The sequence below is a fragment of the Sinohyriopsis cumingii genome, chromosome 1 (assembly GCF_028554795.1).
Source record: "Sinohyriopsis cumingii isolate HCF-2022 chromosome 1, ASM2855479v2, whole genome shotgun sequence".
NCBI lineage: Eukaryota > Metazoa > Mollusca > Bivalvia > Unionida > Unionidae > Sinohyriopsis > Sinohyriopsis cumingii.
In genome coordinates this window covers 124,616,634-124,635,352 of record NC_142961.1, presented here as the reverse complement: position 1 = coordinate 124,635,352, position 18,719 = coordinate 124,616,634, and the positions used below count along the sequence as shown (strand labels likewise).

General features: G+C 35.0%; 1 protein-coding gene across 1 annotated transcript in view; it reads right to left on the bottom strand.

The window, feature by feature from the left end:
• Positions 1-18,719, bottom strand: part of LOC149807809 (uncharacterized) — a 243,214-nt gene that overhangs the window by 14,779 nt on the left and 209,716 nt on the right. The window contains exons 28-33 of the mRNA XM_089960550.1: positions 17,208-17,357; positions 16,024-16,180; positions 14,641-14,704; positions 11,253-11,340; positions 8,251-8,426; positions 1,060-1,245 (exon numbers count right to left, since the gene is read on the bottom strand). Coding sequence (XP_089816676.1) covers positions 1,060-1,245; positions 8,251-8,426; positions 11,253-11,340; positions 14,641-14,704; positions 16,024-16,180; positions 17,208-17,357 — 821 coding nt within the window. The remainder of the gene's footprint in view (positions 1-1,059; positions 1,246-8,250; positions 8,427-11,252; positions 11,341-14,640; positions 14,705-16,023; positions 16,181-17,207; positions 17,358-18,719) is intronic.

Here is an 18,719-nt window from a genome sequence, read left to right as displayed (position 1 = left end):
TGGCCCTCTACTTGACCTAGGTTGCAAAAACATTTTCTTTAAAACAAATCTTACTTAATGGAAAATTTCATTCCAGAAGATTCCAAATGTTTACAAAAACAAATCTGTTACAAAAATTATAATATAGAATGTGGTACAATATCAGGCAGACCTGACAATTCACCAGGAATTTCCAATGTTCTGGACTCAGCTAGTCAATCTATCTCTGTCTGTCAAACACCTTCTATCAGTCTGTTGGTCAAACTTTTATCAAACAGTCCAGGTAAACCATCAACCATCACTCCCTGTAAAACACTCACCTGCCAGTTGAGCTAAACCAAAAGTCTCTGTCAGTCAAATGCTTACCTAAATAATGCATATGATAAGCAAATGGCCAGATTCATAATCATAACAGGACAGGCACAGAAATTTGTAAAATTCAGTTGATTATTTTGATACTGCAGTGTGTGAATCTGTCTTTCATGTCTAAGCAAGCCATCAGTCATTGTTTTGCACTGCCGACACAAAAAAGAGGCTAGATTGAACCATGTTACTGCATGAATACACTTTGTCAGTTGCTACTGCATTCTCCTATGATTATGAGTGTAGGATTTTACATCACTCTAGATAGCAACAGCAACACTTCCAAGAACATGCATTATGCAGGATCGAAGTAGACTAGTATATGCGATATACTCCATTCTGGAGAGGGCATGTTTAATCCTAATTAAATATTTAATTTTTTTGGAGGGGGTTGGTTGTAATATTCCAGTCACCACTGTATAAAAGAAATTATCTTTGTTTAATTTAATGAATAGATTACTTAATTCTTTAGTGTCAAGCCAAATCTATTACATCATGCTGTATATGCTGTATATATTGTCATGGTATGTTAGTTCTGCAACCAATGTCTTTATTATTGCTATTATTGTTATTATTATTATTATTATACCAGATCTGACTGAATGAGATATTGCAATGAATGAAAAACAAAATATCTGAAGAAATTATATCTGCTATAGTTATACATTTAATACTTAATAGCAGCAATCAATTGCAATTATAAAAAAGTTTATTTACCTGGTTCTGTGTCAGGATGCTACTCATCCAGACAGGTGATTGGTACAGGTGGCTGAAGGCAGTAACTGATTTTTTCTGATAGAGGATACAGGTGTTCAATGAATTCTCTAACAAGTCAGGCACTCCAAACACCAGATGGGCAGAACTAGTATTATGGACGTCACTCACATCATCTAGTGTTTGGTTCTGGAAAGAAAATTTTACTCAACTGAAGAAATTCAGTATACAAGGCCCTTCTTCTTCATCATGATAATGTACTGTGTTACAATGTGATACTAGATACAATGGACAGCATGACCTAATTTAAACCATTATGGTATCTGAATTGGTTTATCAAATTTTTACAATATGGATTTGAAAGAAAAGAGCATGAAGTTACGTATCATCTGTAATCTCCATTTTAAGATATTATTATTTGAAAATGTTTTATACTTCCCACTAAAATACTACAATTCCCATAGACCATGGTTTGGTACATGACACAGTTAGCAGTTAACGGCCCATTCTACTGCATTATAACATACATGCATGCATGCATCACACACACACACAATACTATAAAAAACTGTTTGTCCTACATACATGACAAAATATGTGGAATAAATATGCCATAAAAATGCTTAGAAACTTTTAATCTAACACTAGTATTCTCTACACAAAAAAAACCACAGAGACAATGTGGTACCAAGCTTCTCACATGTAGGACATGTGCATCTCGTCCATGCATACTACCTGAATCTCAACTACAATACATACTTTATCAGTGTCCACTGACTGCAGAACACATTTTTTTTGAGTGTGTCCACTTCCCATTTTGAAACACAAGTTATTTTATTTGGACTTAATGAAATAGTTATTTGATGCTATCCTACCTGATCAAATCTTGAATGTTTTAATATAATGCAATTTATAATTAAATGTTTGAACCTATATTTTTTTTGGAATTATTTTTAAAATATTTTTCTTGGTTATTTTAAAACCATTTACCTTCATACAAACTCACAAAAATGACTTAATTCCCTTTATATGCCTTCAAGCAATCCTCCCTACAAATGACAGGCTGAACTCCTTTCTGCTGAAGGATGTCACAATAAGAGCCAGGAATGAATGACAAGCCTGTCCAAACAGATTCAAAATATGCAATCTAGGTTGTTTGAGCAGGTCGAGAGAAATCAAAATCTTTCCATGAACATACATTACTACATCTCACAGAGAGCTGACATACACTGCAGGTCTGAACCTTCATTTTCATTTTCTGAATTATTCTCAGAATCAGAACGTCTTGTGGGGAAGGTACAGTCTCAAAACTTGTCCCAACTCAGAGTATCTACTTCTCAGGCTTTGGGTCCAAAAACTTGAAAGTTAAATGTGGGCAGATTTGGATTTTATATGTAGCTTTAAAAAAAAATCATTCATATTCCTATTATGTTTGCAGTGTGGCAGTTTATAGTGATGTCTAGCACTCGGGCATCATGCCACAGACATGTAGCTTGATGTCCCACCCAGTCACATTATTCTGACACCAGGCCAACCAGTCCTAACACTAAACTCTTAATGCTGAGTGCCAAGTGAGGCAGCTGTTAGTACCATTTTTGTAAGTCTTTGGTATGACTCGGCCGGAGACTGAACCCACGACCTTCCACATCTGAGGTCGATGCTCTAACCACTAGACCACCAGAGCGGTTGACACCAGAATGTGCAAATCAGTATGAAGAATTTGTCCCAAACTGGGCCTTGATGTTTGACATCAAACTGACCATGATGTTAAGCCTATCTGTCTGATCTGGACCATTATCTTTGTGCCTGAAACACAAGTGTAGAAAGTTCTCAACAAGGATGGAAAGGTTTGGTTGGACATGGTCAGAGTCATCACAAGGGTTGTCTTTCCACAGAAGCTAATTCTTCATGACACAGAAGGCACTGAGTGATGAGCTTTGACCTACAAACCCTGATTGCCACTGACCGTCATGAAACAGGCCAACAGCTGAGCAACAGAATGCAATGATACCCAAGGGGGAACAACTGTGCAAAATGATAGCCCAGTAGTGGCATCAAAATCAAGCAGAAATCTTGCATCTACTGATAAGGGGACAATGCCATTACCGACAATGAGTTCGTCACGTGACTGAAATCTTGAGAGAGTCCATCATTACTCCATCCTACAGTCCTAATAATAGTATGCAAAGACAGTTTAATTTTAGCTACAGCAGTGCCTGATACAGCTCTAGTGCTGTGGGCCCCAAAAATGGATGTATCAATCCCTGCCTCCTTCATAACAGTCTTGATTCATCTAGCTATGGTGCTTTTAGCAACAGCTCTAAAAGGAGGTTGTGTGGTTATCAATAATTTTTTCTCATTTCCCCGAAGGAAAGAAGTTCTACTGATGTATTCTTGTAAGGTTTCAACTATACATAGTGTTTTATCATGCTACGCAGAAAAAGTCATTTGTGATAGATGTTGACTAGGTTTACTTTGCTTCAAAGGGTCCCTAATTCTGACAACAACTATCATAACAAATAGCAATATCATCAATATTTATGACATGCAAAGTTTGGCATCTCTGGCCACTAAGTAAGGCCAACAGGATCACTAGTTTCTGAGTCACTTGTTTCAAAGAAATGTTCCCCAACGGAAACAATTTTTCCAGATGCTGAAGCACAGTTCTCACATCCAAGGTTATGTCATATCTTGGCAAACATGGCCTATGTCGAAAAACTTGTCACATAATTCTTTTTATAAACACATTATTACCTAGGTCTACATTAGTACTCAATTTTAAAGAACTAGATATAGCAGATCTGGCAGTGTTGATGGAGTTGTAACCTAAACCAGAGTCAAACAGCTCTATCAGGAAATCCAGGACCAAATTTACAGGTGGATCATGGGGATCAATATGTTTCCCAACTGAAAAGTGCAAACTTTTCTGGAGATGTGTCCAATATTGTTTCCTTGTAGATTCTCTCCATGAGTCGAGTATGACAATGGCATCTTGTCCTGATATGCCTTTACGGAACAAGACTTTCCTGATAAGTGAAACACTGCTAGCCAGGTTTTCCACAGTTGATGTTCCTTGAGTGGATCCTGAGGCAAAGTCAACAAGAAGTGAATCTGTGGAAGAGAGTATGATTGCTGAACAATTTGTTGCGAAAGGCAGAGAAACCAGGGCTGTGTTGTCCACAATGGTGCTACAAGAACCACTTCTACATAGTCATCTACTATCTTCTAAACAACACATCCTACCAGGCTGAAGGTGGGAACATATATAAAATTAGGTCTGACCATGTCATAGAGAAAGCATCAATGGCCCATGCATGTGGGTCTGGTCTATATGACACATATTTGTGAATTTGATGATTCAATCTAGAGGCAAACATATCAATATCAAACTGTTCCAAATATTGCATGAATTTTATTAAAGATTGCTTTGTTTAACATCCACTCTGCATCATCATTGAAATACCTAGATAGGTGATCTGCTTCTACATTATTCTTCCCAGAAAGATGGCAAGCACTCAACCAAATCTGTCTTTCTATACACCAGAACCAAATATCACGGGCCATTTGATCTGGTAATCTCTTCCTACCTCAGATTTTGTTAATGTAGGCAACAGCTACAGTATTATCCGTGTAGATCCTAATGTGCAAGTTTATTTGTATCCACAAAGAGATTTTAATGTCAGGAAGCAGACCTGCAATTCTAAAACATTAATGTGGCTCATTTACTTCTCCAGCAACCACCAGTTTTAAACATCATCTGTCTCATTTACCCCTCCCCATACTATAAGAGAACTGTCACTTTTGATAATAATGTCTGGGTTTCCTCTACAAATAGGCTTAAAACTGATTTTAACATTTTGGATCCACCTTTAATTGTATCTTTGGCATGCTGGAAAGAGAAATCATGCATCAATATTGCCCTTATGCATTTTCAGTAATCTGTTTTTCTTCCTTTCCAAAAGTTTGTAGTAGAGAGGGGCATATTCTAAGCCTGGCTCACTACAACCATTGTGCCTATTAATTGTGCTAATTCACGAATAGTCAAATGTTTCCACTTCAACACTGTTTCACAAAACTCAATCAATGCCTGTGACTTTCCCTCAGTCAATCTATCCATCATATTTACTGAATTAATGAGAAATCCCACAAAGCTGAAGGTCTGTGTAGGTCGCAAAATGAATTTAGCTGGGTGTATTGTAAATCCTAAATCGTCCAATAATACAGCAGTACGGTACACATTGTATAGACACTCTGAGTATGTTGAACCTTGAAGCAGACTATCATCCAAATAGACAACATTGAGATAACCCATCTTATGCAAGGAAGAAAAAACATGCTTCATTATTTTGGTGTATACTCATGGTGCAGATGCCAGTCCATCTGGTAAACATGTGTACTGATAAAATTGTCCTTTCCAGTGAAAACATAAATATTTGTGAAAAGCAATATCAACTGGAAGAGAGTACTATGCATCTTTCAGGTCAATAGAAGCAAAATAAGAATCTTGTTGAACCATGGTCAGTGCTGTTTTTAATGTCTCCACTTTAAAATGGTGATGTACCACATGTGAATTGAAAGCATGCAGGTTAAGAATCACCCAGATGCTCCCATCACGCTTTTCTCTACTGAAAATGTTAGACAAGTACTTTACACAGGCAAAGTTTATTCTCTCCAATACTCCTATTTCAGCAGTTTATCAATTTCAGTTGTAGTTACAGTGGATTCTTTGTCAGAGAATTTTCTGTTTTGGAATACAAATTTGGACTGAGCTGCTTTCGAGTTTGAGTCTCTAACCTTTCACATTAGATAAAATCCATGCATCAGAGGTTATCTTCTGCCATTTTTTAGCACACCAACTAACTTTGCCAGCAACAAAATTTTCTGATGTATTATATAAGGCTGGGAAAGAAACTGTGCTCTCATGAATGGGAAAACTGCTACTTACAGTTTTTGTGGAAGATGCAAAACTGCTTCTGTTGACAAATCTTGATGAGGGTTGTAAGATCTATTCTTTTTGAGGTTCTGTGGTCCCCATTGGTATGGTTGCCATTGATAGGGCTGGGACCTGGCCCCCATCTTGAATAAAAAGAACTTGGGTCCTGCTTGAGCACTCTATAATTTGAGTATGTTCGAGTGTTTGAAGCTGAAAACTTTCCAGACTCTTTGTTCCCCATCTGCTGAGCATCTGCAATATTTTTAACTTTTGTAGACAGATCATCTCCAAACAGGATGTCAGTTACCTTTATTGGGGGTGCACATAGAGATTGAGAACTGTAATTGAGATCCAGATTGTACAGTTCATTCCTTTTATGAGACATGTCACAAAATCCAGAAGAAAGCATCCGCAATACATCACCTGCATCTGCAAGCAGTTTATTTACATTTGCAGGTGTACCGTCTAACTTATTATGTAGTAATTCATCCATGAGCCTAAGAAGGGGAACACTAGCTTTAGCAACAATTCCTTGAAACTTTTGGAGCTTGGCATCCATTTGTTTTGTGGCTTTGTTCATTTTTGCCCAAATTTCGGGATTTACTTTAGGCAAACTTAAATTTTGGCAATTTTTGGCCTTAAATGTATTTTGCTTAAGTCCTAAAATTTATCCTGTGCTATTTAGGCCCTGAATCCTGACCTGAATCATGCATTTACAACTTTGGCCAAGCTCTCCCGAATGGGCGGCCCACAACATTTGTGCACTTCGTAAAAGTCAGAGAGTTCTTTCAGAATGTCAATTCCTTCAGTTTCTGAGGGTAGATTTGGTGGTGATGTTACTAAGTTTTGAAGGCCATGCTCAAAGTCATTGACATATTCCTCACTTTCTGCACTGGTGTTAGAAAGATCACTTCCCTCGTTATGCTGAACTGTTTCCGTCCATACACGTTTCCATGCCGGTCCATCAAATCCCAGCATATCAGCCATGGTTTTTTTGCTAAGACTGTCAACTTGTTTGACTTCAAAGTTGTTACCGTAGCTGATAAATTTATCAATAATTCAAGCTGATGGTCCCACATCATTTGATTGTGGGTCACTTGTTGTTTAATAAGACTTATCTGGATGCCACCATTGTTGTGCAGATGTCATGTTTTCTGTCACCAACTCGCTAGAGATATCACAGTCACATGATGAACTCGTCAGTAATGGCATTGTCCCCATATCAGTAGATGCAAGATTTCTCCTTGATTTTGATGCCACTACAGGGCTATCGTTTTGCATAGGTGTTCCCCCTTATGAATCATTGTGTTTTGTTGCAACTGTGATGAGAAATCTTTGGCCTTATCAGCTAAATGCTGCTTGGCTCTATTTTTCAATATTTCTTGCAACGGTACAGTTATGACTGTATAAGGCCTTTAAAATGGTAGAGGGAGTTTCTGCCCCGTGCTAATTTAAAATTGCATGAAAGTTAATCTGTAAATTACTTGAATTGCAAAAATGTAAAACTTGAGAAAAACACAAAGTACTGACTCCTTGATGCTGGACCATTCGCTGACTCATCATGGGATCCCGAGGCACTTACAAGGGAAATAAAATCTCCAGTTTAGGTTTTTCCAGAGGTATCCCTGCTGTAGAGTAACAAACGCTCCATACAAGATGGACAAAATGCTGGGAGATCTGACTTCTCCCTGTACACAAGAAAACCCAGGTAAAAAAAGGGGAGAGAAGTCTGTGCATGACTAGAATTTACTTACCTTATGTGTTTGATTGAAGCTGTCCAGATACACAGCAGTTGTAAGTTAATGACAAATTCAGGTGTATCTAGATATAGGAAGTAATAGGAAAATCTAAAATTTCTACTGTAATAACCTTGACATTTGACTTTTTTTTCTCCTACAAAATTCATACAATCTGTAGAAGCTATGAACAAGAAGGTCAACTATTTAAGGACTGTTCCATTTATAAGCACATGGTACCCAGTGAAGGCAGTTTGTTTAAAATATATCCCAGAGTACTCTCACTACTCAAAGAGTTCATATGAAAATGATTCAAAATTTTAAACTGCATCTATGGGTGACTACTCCTTGCTGAAAGTGCCTTCATTGGATCCAAAGTATATTTTACTGAACAGCCCTAACTAAGTTAGGATAAAAATAATGTTTACTAACCACTACTTAAATGACCTTACATAAATTACTAGTTTCTGTAAACATTTCAATAGTTTTCATTTTATTTAGTAGGCGAGACAGTCAAGTACATACCTCATGTAAACAGCTCCCACACTCAGAAACTAGGCTGTTCTTGGATATACTAGCAGCTGTGCACTGGCTGTAACTTTTTGGTAACTTTTGAGAGGTCAAATTTTTGGGATTCTGAAGAATATGATGCAAACTTCCAGTGGTACCATTATTTGCAACAGGAGTAATTCCCAAAAGTTCTGAAAACCAAATAAGTCCAAAATTACCCAAATGAACTGTACAGCTGCCATGTAAAAGCAGGTTTTATGAAAGAAAATTTTCTAATACTGAAATATATCTGCACATAACTCATTCTATCCTGTTTACCAATTTAACTGCAGTGCCTGATTCCTGTTTACCAATTTAACTGCAGTGCCTGATTCCTGAGAAGCAATTCTAAATACACTGTGGTAAAACAGAGCATCATACACCAACAGCATCAGTAGAAATTGTGATGACCTTCACCATATTTACTAAAACTGTTGTAACATTGTTTTTTCTTTTTTAAAGTATATGAAACTATGTATCTCTGAAATGGCAATCAAATTTGCAACACAGTGATACATGTTTTGTTATCATTTACCAATGTACATGCTCACAACTGTATTTTGAAATATGACTTGAAAGAAAAACAACAAATTAAAAAATTTACCACCATGTTCAGTGAATCTTTTGTTCATGAAAATGAATGAAATGCTCCTAACAGAATTTAAATGAAATAAGGATAATTCTATTTCTAGTATTTTGGTCCAAATTTGAAGTTTCTAGCACTGTTAGTTCAAAAGTTATGATAATTTTACTAAAATTGGACAACAAAACACTTGGAACAATTTGTTTACTTCACATTCTGGAACATGTACTTTAGCATGCAGTTTCTCATGAAAACTTGTCACAAATTAATCCTAGAAATCATTCAGTAAGATAAAGGAAATTAATCAGTACAATTTTTGTCCAAATTTTGAAGTCCACATCACCACTATGTCAGTAATAACAATATTACTTTAATGGTGAATAGAAATGTCCACATCACATTGCAAAAACATAATTCATTTTTAAAATTGCCAATTCTACATCAGTTGTTGTCTAAACATGAACCTGATTCATTTCTAACCCATCATTTACGTCAATATTATCATCAGAATCATCCAAATCATCAACCTCAATGTCGCTACCCTCGCTATCAATATCCATGCTTACATCTGAGTTGTTGTCCATCATTTTATCGATCGATTTTCAAGCCAACAATTTCTTTTCCAACCACATTTTTCTTAAATTTCACTGTGCATGTGTACTTTAACCATTTACTGTGTTGGTGAAGAAGTACACAAATATTTGTGATGTATAACACATGTTTCTATAGACACTACACACATACGTAGTAGAGTACGACCATAGTTGTATTCAGGATAAAATGGGATACTACTATCACAGGCGTATTCAGGATAGAACGAGGTATTATGACTGTAGTCATATTCAGGATAAAATGGGTTTTAACAAATAGTAATGTCTGTACTCACAAGCTGAGATGGTTATTTAATAGTGAATTAGAAACATGGTCTATTCCAACAAATCAAACATAAATAGCAAATGTTAAAACATCAAATAAAACAATCTGTCACATAAGAAGTGAATGACTTTCAAAGACTGTACCATTGTGATTATATAACTTACACAAAAAGTTATCACACATAAATAATTGATGCTATTGATAAACATACATTTCAAGACATATTCTCTGCCGAAACCTACTGGTTTGGAAACTTGGAAAGAAGGACATGTTCCCATTGTATTGTGTTTGACTCAAGCTCTTGCCAACAAAGTATCACACTGCCATCAAAGTATCATGATGCCATCAGAGTATCACACTGCAATCATGGTAACACATTGCCATCACAGTATCATATCATCACATCATCACATTGCCATCAAGGTATCTGCCATCAAAGTATCATGATGCCATCAGAGTATCACACTGCAATCATGGTAACACATTGCCATCACAGTATCATATCATCACATCATCACATTGCCATCAAGGTATCACAGTGCCATCACAGTATCACATCATCACATTGCCATCATGGCATAATTCACAGTATCACAATACCATCACTGTAATCCACTGCCATCAGGGTATCACACTGCCATCACAGTATCACATCATCATAGTATCACATGGACATCACAGCATAAATCAAAATATCACATTGCCATCACAGTATCACACTTGCTGTCACAATATCATCATCAGACAATTTACATGTTTTGGCAATGAATCTTTTTGATTCTTTCTCAAGCTAAAGATATTAATAAACCCAATTCATCCCAAAACATTTATATATTGTGAATATAAAGGCCAGACTCTACAAAAGCAGTGTACAAAGTCTGCCATGTTAGATGTAATGTCTAATGGCAGAGTGGATAAGATGGCCTGACAAGGCTGATCAGCTCTGAAGCTGATGATCATGGGTTCAAGCTTAAATGTCTTTGACGGATGTTTTTCCTGGTCCTTATTTAAAATAAAGTTGCAAGAATAACAACAAGAACAATGTTAACCTTAGGTACTTACAGAACCAAACAACTCAAGATAACGAGAATTCTGCAGCATGCATGTGCAATTTACAAGAATCGTCATACAGCTGCTCAGTATGATGAAATGAGCTAAATATCAAATTTGTGTAATCAGCAAGAGTGTGAAAAGTAGGTTACTGTGTCATAAACTGAGCTAAATATAATAACTTATGTAATCATAGAGTACAAGGAGTAGATCCTGTGTATGTCAGAGAAAATGATCCAAAAGCAAAAAGTTAACATTGATCTCTCTACCAATGATAATGATGTTGAAATAACAAAATCTATGTCTCTTCTATGCTATAAAGGTGGGACCCAAAATGTGAACATATAAATGGGAACTATAAAATGATATCCTTCTCAAGAAGTTCAGCCTGCTTGATTAGACTTATCATCATTAGAAAATATAGATTACATACGAGAATTAAAAATTAACACACAAAAAAAACACCAACCTGACATCAGGTTATATAGTTCTATATTTTCAAATGGATCTGCTCTGTAATTTTTCTTGAATCCAGGTCCATGAGCCAGAAACAAGGCCTAAAAAATATAGTAAACATGTTACATGTTTCATGATTTCATTAACTAATAATGGGGATGCTAGCTAGTGTGTATGTGTGTGTACACACACACACACACACACAGACATACCCACCTATATATATATATATATATATATATATATATATATATATATATATATATCACATGCTCAGGAATAACATAATATTAAGAGTGTACAGCAAAGACTACTTTTATTAGCTAAAAATATATTTTATGTACATACAGGCAAAGGCATCTTGGACAACAATGTCGAGTTCAGGGATGGGCAAATACTCTTGCCCAATGTGTCCTGGAGGACAAGCACAAATACAGCTTAGACAAATTCAAGTTTGCAAGGTGCTTGACTGCAGGCAAGTGCAACAAAATTTAAAGAAAGAGAGAGCGAATGCCCACAATTGTATTCATCTCTTTATTTGACAATGCACAGTAAATGTCTGTGGATGAATAGGCAATAAAACTGCCTGGGCCAGATAAGATGTGCTGAGCTCCAATTATCAAAAGACAGCTTGTCAAGATAGTTGTGATACATGTCTCTGATTTCAAGGTCACTATGTGATGATTTTATTATAATGTAACTCATAAGATTTCTGTTACAGGTGGTGTCTGGAAATAAAAGGCAGTCCTATCTAATGATGAGACATGTCAATTTCTCTAGATATGCTAGTGATGTCCCAAAACATCTACCAGCTAAAGCTGTGTTAATCAGCTATATTGTTTACATAGAAATTACAGGAGACATACATACTTACCATTAGGCAAATAGTTACATGGATTAAAAGAACATGAATTTGCAAACCTTTCAGATGTGTATATAAATATTTACAAGCTCCACTGTCATTTCCAAGACAAACTTTTATAATGGTTGATGTAGGCAAAGAGATTTGTCTGTTACCTACATCTCTGTCCTTGTTCTTTGAACTGTTAATGCATTCTTTTCTCCATTATCAATTCAAACTCTTTCTCCTTTCTCATATATGTATTTATCCATGTGTACTATTAGATAAATATTTTTAGATGGATGTAATTATTTTCACAGATAAAAAAAAAAACACAAAATAAGTTGTTTATTTGTAGAATAAATATAACACTATTTCCAGAAAATATATTTTATTTTACCGTTGTTTTATTTTACCATTGTTTAAACTTTTTGTTGTGATATGAGGATTTTGCATTTTGGGCAAGTTGAATTCTCAAGTCAGCTTGCCCTGGAGTAATTGATTCCTTGCAAACATGCCAATCTTAGACAACTACCATATATAATCACTTACAGTTCAAGTCCAAATGCAAATAACACAGACCCTGATCTGCCAGCATAATCGTGCACCAAAAAATCTTAGTCTATGCTGTTTGTTCTGATGATTACTCTCAACAAGCTGCATTTCAAACCAAACAGGAGTTTCATAGCCAACACAGCCATCTTATTCCTTGCTTGGAGGAGCCTTTTATTTCAGACAACAGGAGTAAATTTGCTCATTGCCTTTTGATAAGTGTTGAATAATTGTATATCTCGGGGCATTACATCCTTGTCCTCTTTAATGTTTTCTTAAATTTTTGTTCAGAAGTATTAAATCTGGACATTGCAGATATTGGATACAGATGACACAGTTTTACCTTCTATGTGTCACTGAAATTTGCCAGGAGCTGGAAAAGGACAAGAAGCAGGATTGTTGTTTACACTGAAAACTTCTGTTTGGTTTGAAATGTGAACAAGGCAACAGTTAGGGGCCTTCTGGCAAGAATCTGGTGACAAGTTATACATTATTAACAATAAAATGACTACATCCTGAACATTTTTTATATCCTTGATGCTCTTCATTTTTAAAATCGGAGGGGGGGGGTTGAAAATTGCCAGGGTGGTAAGTGAATAGCATATATTTAAAGTTCAAAATTGTTAATATTTAGACAAGAAGTTCATTTTAACTGATTACATAATATATGGGACTCCTTTTTATCCAGCCAGGTTTTCTTTAGCTAGAAAAGAAACAACTTAAAAACTTAGTTAGTTTAATCTAAAACACTTACACTGACTTTAATCTAGGATGTGGTAGGTTTGACAGATGGATGAAACACAAACATGTATGGCAAATTGACTGGTATGGTGAACTTCCACCATGGTGAACATTACAAAACAATAATAAGCAAAATTATAAAATGATTCCCAGACAACTATGGAATGAATACCAGGATATAATTACTTAAGTAAAGACTATTTCATGCTCCTTTAATATCAGGTGTTGCCATTGCCTGAAATCAACAAAACTTGCAGTAATGAATTGCCAGCTATAACCAGTGTCCCTGAAGGCCCATGCATAAATAAAATATGTTACTGTGACAAACAAATCTGTATGAACTTTAGATCGTTGATGGTGCCAAGGTTCTGATATCTTTGACCACAGAAATAAAAGTCCATCTAAGGAATGGCTGCTCTACTGGATGAAAAGAATGCCTTGCAGTCCAAGAAAAAATTTCTTCTTTTCCCCTGCCTAGTGCTCAAACCACCTTTGATCTTCTTGATCAACAACAATATTTTATGATGGCCATCATGATGATCATACTGGCTGAAAAAGCATAACCATTTTCATTTAAGACCAACCAGCATAACCATTTTCATTTAAGACCAACCAGCATAACCATCTTCATTTAAGACCAACCAGACATCATAAGAAGTCTTTTTGTGAAACCATAAGTTGCTATACCATCCATTCAGGAGAAGTAGTGATAGCAAGAGTCTCATGATGGCCATCATAGAAGCCATCTTGAAAGTAATATCAGCACAATTTTATTTATGACCAACTTGATATATGTCTGCAGCATGATGCCACACACACACACACACACATTTAGGACCAACAAGATCTTGTAATAAGTGTTTTGGTGAAAATCCTATTCTGATATTGCCACCAAATCAGGAGATGCAACAATAATAAGATTTTCAAGATGGCTGCCATGGTGTCCATATTGGTACCATTTTCATTTAGTACCAACCACACATCAGGCAAGTCTTTAATTGAAAACCCCATGCTTTTATGACCATCCATTTCAGAGCAGTAGTGATTAGGTTGTCAAGTTGCCCACTGTGGCAGCCATATTGGATTCATTTATGGTCACCTAAACCTCGGAAAAATTTATGTGTATAGTTTTAAGGCAATCCTCCAAGTAGTTTAAGACATATAGAGATAACAAACTTCTGCTAATGGATGGATGGATAATGGACAGCAAGTCATCCTATAACATCTTCTGGTTTATAACCGGTAAAGCAAACAAAAAAATTCTTACATGCATGTGCTTATTGGTATTGTCCCAACCATGAGATCCTCCACTGCAGTAATTTACATGGTCACTGAAATGAATGAAGATACTTATCTTATTGCATCTGCAGCATGTCTTTTCCTCTGGAAAATAATCTTCAAGGCTTATTAGAATGAAGAACAAATCTCTTTTTTTTTCTTCTATGTTACTTCTTTACTTTGTGATCTAAATCTCTGATCTTTCTCTGCAAAATATTTCTTGGTGACTTTATGTCTGAAGTTTGACAACAAAAAATCCTGCAGCTCAGGAAGCTGCAGTTACCTGATGCAATTATTTTTATCTGCAGTCTGGAAGTGTCCCAATTCTAAAGGTTACCATAATAAAGTTAGCAATATGTCCTAAAGTCCAGACTTAAGGAGCAAGCAGAGTCAATGGAGCCATTAAAGACATTTTGGGACTTTTTCTTGGGTCACTGTCTTTAAAATTTATTTGATGTAATATCTGTTGTACAAGTGACTTTCTGTTTGTGACAAAAATGTATAAATGTATGGAGATTATTGAATAACATTTAAAGCTATGCTTCCAAGCATTCTGAAAATACCATTTCTGCTACAGATTCAATGTCGTGATGAAAGTTAGCCAGATTGTAAAAAACCAGCATGTTTGATCAGCTAACCTTGTTAACTTGCTCTTTTCATCTCATTACAACTTGCTAATGCATACAAAAAAAATATTGTCATTTAAAAAACAAATAAAAACCCAGAATATGTGTTTGTGAAACATGATAACCCCAGCATGATGCCTGAAAACTGACCTAAATGGAAAACTTTCTTAGATGGACAAGAGTAAATACCATAAACCCTATCATATTCATTGTGGAGTGTAAAATAAACACTTACCCAAACCTTAATCAACAATCACAATGACACAAATGTATAACATTTATTAGTATTTACTGATAATAAAGCAAAACTATGTCTGCAAGATAAAAGATAAATTCATGGGATTTATACTGCATCCACGGTTTCCATAGTTCACAAAGCAAAACTGAACTTTTCATTAAAATCAGGTGCTACATATATATATATATATATATATATATATATATATATATATATATATATATATATATATATATATATATATATATACACTTGTGAATAGACCATTTCCAAATGCAAACAACATAGACCCTGATCTGCCATCATATAATGAAACTGTAGGTCAATGCTGTTTGTTCTAGTGATTACTCCTCATAAAGCTGCATAGACCCAGGTCTGCCAGTGCAATTTGCAATGGCAGATCTGAGTCTGTGCAGTTGAACTTAAATTATAAGCATATTTGGTATTTAAGCTAAAGAATCTTCATTTTTAAAGTACATTTATTTTTCTCTGTTTTATTTACACTTACTCAAAGACAAGCCATTCTTCCTTCATATCTAGGATAAGATCTCCAATTCTGTTACTAACAGTGTAGTGATGTCGTTTAGGAAGAGTGTCCTTGGTGAAAACCTTCATGGCTTGACTCTTACATGTCAGATCCTGTACGATTTCATCAAGAGAGAAAGCTGTAAAAAAAATGTATCATAATGCTTATTATTTATTATTCTTATCAATGCAGCAGCAAACAATGGGACTTGATGAAATTTAAAAACAAGTAGGCCAGGGGTGGCATGATGTGCCCATTATCGAAGTACTAATGCAAAATGAGACCTTGACCCCAAGGTCAAATGGTTGAACAAGCATGTTACAGAATAAAGTAAATCCGCAGAAGGGTTGAGGAAATGTAAGCAAATGAGAAAACTTGAACAAACCATTGACAAAATTACTGGCTGAGTTGGAAAGAGACTGCTTGGTCCTGCTCAATATAGTGTGAACTAAACAAAAAAGCAATATAAACAGGCCCAATGTTAGATTGCCATGGCTTTTACTTTGTTAAAATAAAGTGTAATAAGTCACACACACACACACACACACACAAATTCATCAAATTTCCACAGACTGAAAATCATAAGGACTAATCTTTTCAAATATACAAAACGTGTGTTGCCGAGTTAATTCTTCAGCATGACAATTATAAAGTATATTATTTTTGCAGTAATGTGAATTATACATAATAATAATATTCATAAAACTGTTTATCTCTATTTATTCATAAATTTTGATATAGTTATCAATGGAAATATATGCATATTTAAGATCCAGTTTTATGTATTTTTATGTATTAAAATATCATTTATTTGTACTGTATATGCATTTTTCCATGTCAATTATTTGTAAAAGAATATGATTACATTAGGTGAAAAATTTAAGCCATGACGTCATCTTGTTTATGTCTCGTTGTTTAAATCATTGATCACTTAGAAACAGAATATATTTAATGATGTAAGCACTGATATTGAATTCAGTTTGAATAAAGCAATAAAGTGAAACCAGCCATACATTCTACATGCTGGTGTTGTTTAATTGATCATATATATATATATATATATATATATATAGTTAGAGATACATGTATGATGGTTACAGGGTACACAAATTCACAATCTTAATTTCTAGAAATCAAAGGCAAGCACATTTTTGTTTACAACTCACATTTGTTTTGTCGGATAACATAGGAACTGTTGTGTTTTTTAAACTGAGGGAAAACTTGTCCAACTACGCCCTCAAACATGAGCATGTTTGTAATATTATGGTACCATGGTTTCAGCTCTACTGTTTTGCCACAAGACAGGTCACCAAATCCTGAAACACAGTACATAATTATTACTCCATTGTCAGCAAAAATTTCTGGTGTTTTACAAATATTTATACAATGCAGTCAGCAATTTGACCTCCCTGTAATAATAGTAATAATAATAATAATAATGATAATAATCAAAACATTCTTCCTCTTCTTAGCTAAATATCTGATTCCATGCTATTTCAGAGAGGAAAGTTTTTATTTTTTACTAAACCACACTTCCTTGTTTGTACAAATTCTTTTTGGCAGATTCCACCCAGATTTTAAGATTTTAGGTCACCTCAGGGTGTATTCTGCTTTTAACAAAATTTTAGATGGAGTTTAGGCAGACTGGGAATACAGCTAAGGTGAGAGACAAACTCCATCCAATAGTTAAACGTACTAATTCCCATATTCCAAATAAAGAATAACTGTGAGACAGAAAAGTTCTGATTGTCCAGTTCATTTTCCTACTGTAAGATGGATTTTGGACTGATTTTAGCATAAATGTTTGTCCTAATTTTGAACTTTATCGAAAGAACTACAAACTTAGATGGATCTTTGGACTTAGAAAATTTGGTGCAAGGCGGATTTTGGACTTGATCTGATTTTTACTTGGAGAAATAATTTTTTTGCTTCCTATTAAAATGTGCTCTACAAAAACCATACCCTAATGAAAATGTCACTGAAATTTCACTGAAATTCACTAAAATGTCCTTTTCTCACCCAAATTATGGTATTTCAAAAAATTTCAGTGAAGTTTCATGGAGATTTTGCCAAAATTTCGGTAAATATCTGAGTGAGATTTTGTGATTGTAATATCAATGAAATTTCAATGAAAAATATCAATAAGAAACATTAGCGATATAAAAATGAACCTCTGTTCCACTTTGATATAATTTATTTTTTGTTTCTTGTATATTCTGAATGATTTCCAGCAAAATTTACAGTTCCCATTTCTGACAGCTCTAATTGTTTTCTTCAGTTTTGGTAATTTTAACTTCTTTCCACATCTTTCCTAGTTATTTTTCTTTTTTTTAAAAACTTGATTTGGATTTAATTGTCCTCAGAGAACAAGACTGTTTTCCAAATTAAGCAGAATTCTGCTTTTTGTCTGACCTGAGTCTGATTTTCCTTGATATGGATCTTATTTTTCACATGTTCTCCGAAACTTTGTTTTAAAAAAAAAATGTTCTGTCCGGTTGCATTTCACAAGAATCCTTATAATAAGTATTTGTTCTGTTCCCTGAAAAGAACTTTTGGACTGGTCAAAAGTGTGTACTTGCCCAATGAATTATTGCATAATGGAAACTAATAGGAATGAGCATGCTTGCCAAACATGGCATTTTGAATTTTTCAGAAGGGCACAAGTTTGAATAGCCATT